The sequence below is a fragment of the Ruditapes philippinarum genome, unplaced genomic scaffold (genome assembly GCF_026571515.1).
Source record: "Ruditapes philippinarum isolate M1 unplaced genomic scaffold, ASM2657151v2 ctg3019_1_1_1_1, whole genome shotgun sequence".
Taxonomy (NCBI): domain Eukaryota; kingdom Metazoa; phylum Mollusca; class Bivalvia; order Venerida; family Veneridae; genus Ruditapes; species Ruditapes philippinarum.
Genome location: NW_026865192.1, coordinates 19,192 through 27,056, shown reverse-complemented (window position 1 = coordinate 27,056; position 7,865 = coordinate 19,192). Strand labels below are relative to the sequence as shown.

General features: G+C 32.3%; 1 protein-coding gene across 1 annotated transcript; it reads left to right on the top strand.

Moving 5' to 3' along the window:
* Positions 1 to 925: 925 nt before the first annotated feature.
* Positions 926 to 6,166, top strand: LOC132728146 (NADH dehydrogenase [ubiquinone] 1 beta subcomplex subunit 3-like). The gene is made up of 3 exons (XM_060713771.1): positions 926 to 1,138; positions 4,064 to 4,182; positions 5,791 to 6,166. The coding sequence occupies exons 1-3, from the start codon at positions 1,011 to 1,013 to the stop codon at positions 5,856 to 5,858; spliced, it is 315 nt and encodes a 104-aa protein (XP_060569754.1). The 5' UTR covers positions 926 to 1,010; the 3' UTR covers positions 5,859 to 6,166.
* The last annotated feature ends 1,699 nt before the right edge of the window (positions 6,167 to 7,865 follow it).

The following is a 7,865-nucleotide window of genomic DNA, read 5'->3' as shown; positions in this document are numbered from 1 at the left end:
AATTGATTGTGAAAAATAACAATGCATGCATATGACAACTATGACAAATGATAGATTTCCCAAATCACAAGAATATGATGACCCCCTCAAATCCACGTAGTACTGTGCCGCTATGATAATGTGAGAGTGACGTTGCATTTTTTGTGTAAACTAAAGTTTACAATCTTTGTCTGAATAGGTAAAACAGGTTTTTTAGAAGCGAATATAGTACAAGATAAAAAATAGAATTTTTTAAATTCTTGATGGCAAAGTTGGTAAAGTCACTGAGATGCAATATTAATACAACTTATTTTTTCACGAGTTCGAGTCTCACAAGTTGTCTTACATTTTCTGGGTTTTTTTTTGTTTCCCTATTTTTTTTTCAATTTTACTAAAGATGCAAATGAAATGGAAAAATTGGTAGTTTTGTTATGATATCCAATAATTAACATATATAAATGTACCGGTAATAACATTTTTATCTTTCTTTTGTAGTGTGTAGTATGCAGTTTACATAGTACTTGTGCAGTGCATGAGTATTTCGTGCTAACTGAACTATAGTTGAAACAATGTGTGTACATGTATTCATTCCGTTTAGTATTCAGTATATATGGTTGTACCAGCTTGCTACATATTATTTTTGAAAAAAAAGTGAAATGAGAAGTTAATAGAAATTAACACAACACTAATTAACACTTCTTTTTGTCCGAACCAGTCTTGCATTGATAATTAACTACAAAAAAAGATTAACTGACAACCGTACTTACTGCGTTACGCTGTCAGTTGATTAATTTGTCGATATTTTAATTTATATCGCAAGCTTGTGTACCTAAAGATAATAAACACAATATGACCGTTGCAGTGGACTTGGCCGCCGTGACACTAAACTGGGTCTTTCAACCTAACGTACAGTACGGCAAGTAACGGCATTAGTTAGGTCCTGGTACCCAGCTTCTGAATTGGAACCAGCCGACCGTGAAGAAGACGAAAACTTTAAATTTTAATGAAATATTTATAATTCTACTTCAAAAATGGGTGGCGGAGGCCATGAGATGCCAAAAATCCCCAAATATACACATTACAAGTGGGAAAATTGTCCTCAAATAGTAAACCTTCAAAAACGTTTAGCTGTACACGGACTTAAGGATCCTTGGGCTAGGTAATTTTTGTGGGTGGGGTAACCTCTCAAACTTGTCTGACAAAATAAAAAGAACATTCAAAGTGACATTTACCACGTCTGTATGAATAACATCTAATTAATAGGGGTGTGTATTAATACCAGGCAAAATAGGAGAATGATTATTGATAGTGTGACTGTTTTTTTCCAGTTTTTGCCCCAGTGGCCTTGGTCATATACTCGGTTCCTATGATATCAAGGGTTCTATGATATCAAGGTATTTAAATTTTCTGTGATTGCTAGTAAAAGCAACACTTGATGATGCTAATATTTGTAAAACTTGCACACTAGATTCATTTTCATCTGCCAATAAATTTAATGTGGTGAATAATGAATGTATTTGTAGCAAGAAAACTATTTTATAAAACCTTCATATTTGACTACCATTTTCCTTAATGACTTTTACACAGTCAATTAAAATATGTTATAAACACATAAACTGACATATAGTCTGTTCATATAGTTTTAATTTTATAGCAAGTTAACTGTTGGAAGTTTTCACAACTTAACCTGAAAGTTTTGAACAATCTATTCTTCCATACTTGCTTTTTTGGGGATTACCTTGATACCATAGTAACCTCCTCTGAAATTACCCAAAATGGCAGACATTGAAAATATTCTAAAAAATTAGAGGTGTCATCGATAAGGATTTTTGTTTCTTTTTTTATCATATAGCTATAAATGAAAACTAATGACTAGTAACTATAAAGTTTAAAGCCTTTTCCATTTTACTTTTGTTGTTGTTGTTGCTATTACGTAGTTACTGATCATGCTAAATCTCGTCCTTGCCGTTCCAATTAAGCCGACTTTAATTGGCAAATTATAGTGTTTAGAACCTGAATATTTATTAAAGTTTAACATTTTGTAATCATAATTTTTTCAAAGAAACACTGACAAATTTTTCTTGGCATTTTTCCCTTTTTAAAATCTGAATTGAGGGGTCTTGACATCCACTTAGCAGACATGCGAGATTACAACGAAATTAGGCAGCATTCGTTAGAGACACTGGGAGGTAACTTTGGCATTGATTTCCGTTTTCATTTTAGAAAAAAAATGTTTCTGGCTTCCATAACTTTATATGTCGCTTTTATTTTGACGTTTTGCGACAGTAAACAGGTCTATCAGTTCTATAAAACCTGTTCGTTGAAGTCTCTTTAGCTAGAAATATATGTGCATTCGATATCCGATATTTAAAAAATGGAATCGATATCGAATCGGATAACAAAGATCGTTGATACACCGATATCGATTGAATCGATGACACCCCTATAAAAAATGTCATTTTTATTGGCTCTTTTGAAATAATTTTTTGACAAACAGTTCTGGAAAAGGTTCAATTATAAGATGGAAGAAAAATCTCATTCATTTATGATATTTATATTTAAATATTTTCCGATAAACGTTAAGTACCGTGATATCATAGAACCCCGGGCTATATGGCACAAAATCACAATTATTTTTCACCCCCACATGACAAGGGTTACAGTGGGATACAGTGAATTTCTATCATGTGACAGATATTTTTAAAATTAAATTTTGACTTTTTTGTTATTTATTTCACCTAGAGATATTATTTGAATTAAAAAAAAAGAGATCTAATATTACTTATAATCGATAATCCATTAACATTACCACATCAAAGGGGCTTGTTAGCTGAGTATCTGACATATCTAGCCTTGTTAGTAAATCCAACGACTACCACTTGCATGAGCAATAGCCAATACAGTACTGAATAGTCAAGAAAAAAATAGTCTAGAATTTCGTCATTTTTATCGACAGTCTGTGCCTTAATAGCCCATCCCCAATTTTAATATTTTAATCTGTAAATAAACAGAATGGAAATTGTCACAGTTGCAAAGGGTGAGAGTGGTTTCGTGGAACTACCGGTTCGGCCAACTCATTTTATATAACAAAACAGGTAGTGGTTTCGGCAAACTTAATTTATATAGTGCAAAAAATATCTATTGTATAATGGGCATGTCAATTATCGTGGGACAATGTGTGGTTTATAATGTGTGGTTTATCACACATTTTCATGAAATTAAGTATGGCTAGACAAAAGTTCTAGCCGTACGTGACTCACATACGGCTAGCCAGTACAAACTGTTTTGTCTAGCCATACGGCACTTTTCAAAATAATATAAATGTCTAAAATGTGTATGTTATTTTGTGTCTTTAAATGGGAATTTAAACAAGAACCCGTATTTGTCGACATATAATGTTTACTCTAATAATGATGCTCCCCCATTTTGTAAATAAAGAATACGATGGAAATACAATATGTGACTCACGTACGGCTAGAACTTTTGGCTAGCCGTACCGGCCCGTATGGCTAGCCACTTCCTAAAGACAATACATGTATATTGAAAATTTAAACGTATTATTTATTTATTTTTTTTAGTTTACATAAAAGCATAACACAAAACAAAAGATCTCAATGAACAAACAACATCATAGAAATATATATACGTATATAAGTAAAAACCTGGAAAAAAATTTACACAAATTACATTTCATACATTTGTCATTAAGTGAAGCCTGTAAAATATGGAAACATTATTTTTATAATCTATGTCATACTATAATCACAAATGGTAAAAGCTGAAAAAGAACAAACATTGTTTTTAATCAAAATAAAAACACTTTATATAATATATGAACCATGTCAACTTTGCTTTTAGTTACTATATAACAATTAACATACATGTAAGGTCGACAAAACCACTTTCACACCTCTTCTTATAAATTAAGTTTGCCGAACCGGTAGTTTGACAAAACCACCATAATTCATTGCAAAAAGATTTTTCTTGGCAAACCCAGAAAGAGGAACAATACTTGCACACTTGCTAATTAATTAATTATGCAGTATTGAAAATGAAATTAATTGATTTTTATTCTTTCTTTCAGAAACTATGCTTGGAAATTCATGAACCCACTCACTAAAGGCAAGACTATCCCTTGGTACATGATGTGGCAAGTGAATTCACCACTTCCCAGAGGTTTTACTATTGGTGGTGTTGCTGTTGGTAAGGATTTTGTGCCTTTTTGAACTTTGGCACGTTGGGGTGGGGGGGGGCATATACATGTGTGACATTCGGGTTAGCTAAATAACTAAGTGTTGGACTGTGTTTCCTGGGTTTGATCCCTGGATGATGCAGGTTACTTTTGTTGTGATAAGTCATGAAATCTTTTCTACAGCCATTCACACTGTTATTGGGATTCTGGCAACTGCAGAAGCAATAGCTGTTCCTTGTAAAAGAGTAAGGCATTTAGTACTTTTTAACTGCTTGACAACCTGCCCAGATTGAGAAATTATGCAGTGATGAATTCAAAGCAGCTTACTACTGTTATCCATAGGTTAAACTACAACAAACACCACATTCTATTTCTGTATCATGCATGTCAGTCTGTAAACGATAAAACAGTAAAACATAAGGGGCATCCGTGTCTTACGGAGATATTTCTAGTTTTGTTTATTTGGTTGTTGCAGGCGGTTGTGAGGGGAGTCCTGATTTTAAAATATCTGCAATGTTTTACTATGTGATTTTCTGATTTCATTTAAAATTTTGTTAAAACAGCTTCACAACAGAAAACAATCCTGTAGCCAAATTATAAATTCTTAAGCCAAATGAATAAAACTTCAGTAAATTAAGGAAAGCCATGGCTGTCTGATATTGTTCTTTTTCAATTTATGTATTTTTCAACTTATATATTGCTAACTCGGTTTCATACACTGACAGCATGGTTTCATATATTGTAACTGTGGATTAATATTATGGATTCCAGTTAAATAAGAAGGTGTTTTCAAGTCATATATAGTCGAAGTGAACTTATATATTATCCAAATGGTTAAATAAATTGAAAAAGAACAATATCAGACAGCCATGGCTTTCCATAGTAAATGGCTGCATTTGCTAGTGGTAGGATAAGGATCATAAGCTTCTTTAGATATAAATATAATTCATGTAAAAAACTTAACGTATATATATATGTTTGTCCACTATGCTCAATATGGAGAGTTCTAATTAGATTTGTAATCAAGGGGTCACTGGTTGGACCTTGAGCAAGGTAAAATTTCTCCATAACAATTGATCTCTGACACCGAGTCTAATGGTCATTATATCTATCACTGTTTATTCAGAATGATTCAGAAATCATGATGTAATTAGTAGACAGTTAGTTGCAGAGATATTTATAATTACTAAATAGTTATTCAGGAATACTGGTTCAGTTAATTGACCACCGAGATATGAAAAAATATAATTGAACCGCGTCACGACAAAACCAACATAATGGGTGTACGACCAGCATGGATCCAGACCAACCTGCGCATCCGCGCAGTCTGATCAGGATCCATGCTGTTCGCTATCAGTTTCTCTACTTGTAATAGGGTTGGTAAGCGAACAGCATTGATCCTGATCAGACTGCACGGATGCGCAGGCTGGTCTGATCCATGCTTGTCGCAAGCATTACGTTGGTTTTGTCATGGCACGGCTTATATTTTGAAATTTGCATTAAAACTTAAACAAACAAACTTTTATGAATTAAATGATATTTTATGTGTTGGTGATTTGTTTATAGATAGGCTGTGTAATTGAAAAGATATGAAGAATGTAATTTTTGTTTTATTTCAGTTTTGTACATAGCATTTGACCAGCTCTCAGGGCAAGCTGCCAAGAGGAAAGCTCACGGAGGTCACTAGATGGAAGTTTATATGTTAGATTATATTAATTTTATGCAACAATAACAAAAAAGTAAAAAAAAAAGTTTGCTTTAATTTGTTTTTCGTGAATTTTCAGGACTCTGAAATAATTTGATTTTTCTTTAATAATTTAGATAAAGGTGTTCGGCGTATTTGTAATATACGGAATATAATGACATTATAAATTGATGCCAACATTAAATTTACAAGTGAAAATATAAACACACATTTGAAAACTGTATAGATATCAGCATCTTTGTAGTATTCCTCTTTTTGTTTTTTATGATTGGATAAAATAATAAAACCAATGTGGTCTTTCAAAATATTTTAGCTCCACTTTTTCAAAGAAAAAAAAGGAGCTATTGCTACTGTCATGTTGTTGTTTGTTTTGCTGTTGCCGATGCTGTCCAAAGAACTTTAACATTGGACATAATTTTTGGACACAAGAACCCTTTTGACAAGACCTTCAAGTTGAATTCACTGAATTTGACCTTCTCTCAAAAAATGTCAAGGTCAATTTTTGGCTTGCGACTGGCTATAACTTATTTATTTATAGACGGATTGCCTTCATATGTGCTAACATACAAGAAAATCCAACTGACATTGACCTTGAACTATAAAATTAATGACATTTACCTTGCAGATAAAATAATTGAATTTTGCTAGATTTGTGCTATAATTTTGTTATTAGAGGATGGATTGTCTTCTTACAAGGTCAGGACAACCTTGTGGAAAAATCCTCCGAAGACTTAACTTGACCTTGAATTTGAAATGACCTTGAAGAAGTTGAAGTCAAATAAATGTAATTTCACAATTTTTGAAATAATTGGCTATAACTTACATTTGTAGTAATACTTCATATTCTGATACAACAGTTCTTAGCAGAAGACCTTTAAGATGGTTTGAACTCAACATTCATTTGACATTGACATTCAAGGTCACCGTATTGACATTCAAGGTAACCCTATTGACATTCAAGGTAACCCTATTGCATTTTGCTAAAAATGGTTGTAACTTTGTTGTTATTTAAGGATTTTATTCAGACTGGGACAAAACACCACTTGTGACTAAACAAATATAAGGAAATGAAAAAACAAAAACAAAAAAACATTCAAATATGACATTGACCTTTAATTGACCTTGAGTATCAAGTTAAAATCATAAGTTTTGCTAAAGTTTTTTGTTGTTGAAGACTTTTATTCATATCAAGTAAAAAACATTTACAGCCAAACCAACATAATAGATAAAATATGACCTTGACCTTAAAATGATCTTGGCCATCAAGTTAAAGTTGTTGAAAGCTGCTTAGATTGGCCAAAACTATGTTATTTATTTACAAATTTAGTTCATTAATATTGTATAAGACATTGATAATGACAAAAAAATCATGTTGAATAATTTTTGATATGACCTTGAATGTCAAGGTTAAATTTTGAATTATGTTTTTCTTATGATAAATTCCTTATTTGGTTACAAATTTTAGAGTTGACATTAAAATGACATTGACTCTCTAGGTCAAATTATTGAATTTTGCATGAGTTATCTTTGTTGTTTTTCTTAGAATTTGATTCATATTTGTACAAAACACACCAACCTGTTGAATTATTCAAGTTTGACCTTGAAATTAAAGTGATCATGACTTTCACTGTCAAATTGTTGAATTTTACTCTAATTGCCATAATTTTGTTGTTAATGGACAGATTCAATTGCCTGTCAGTCTGTGCTTAAAAGTTATACATGGAGGAGGGTAGTCTTTTGTGTCAAGTTGTGTCTTAAATAATGCATTGAATGTACTCCAAAGATAAAAATCGAGTCTGAAGGGTATTCCAAATTGTAATATTGAATTGAGGGTACTTTGGTACCCAAGTGAGTCTTAAATATTGAATTGCAGGTACTATGAGAATCTGTTACCCAAGTGAGTCTGAAATACTAAATTGAGGGTACTCCGGTACCCAAATGAGTATTGAGGGTACTCTGTTACCCAAATGAGTCTTGAGGGTACTCTGG

What these genes read in the sequence shown, in the direction of transcription:
- LOC132728146 (XM_060713771.1), top strand. Translation starts at nt 1,011, where the DNA reads ATGGGTGGCGGAGGCCATGAGATGCCAAAAATCCCCAAATATACACAT. An exon ending in CTTAAGGATCCTTGGGCTAG is followed by an intron (nt 1,139 to 4,063) that starts GTAATTTTTGTG and finishes TCTTTCTTTCAG; the next exon opens with AAACTATGCTTGGAAATTCA. An exon ending in TATTGGTGGTGTTGCTGTTG is followed by an intron (nt 4,183 to 5,790) that starts GTAAGGATTTTG and finishes GTTTTATTTCAG; the next exon opens with TTTTGTACATAGCATTTGAC.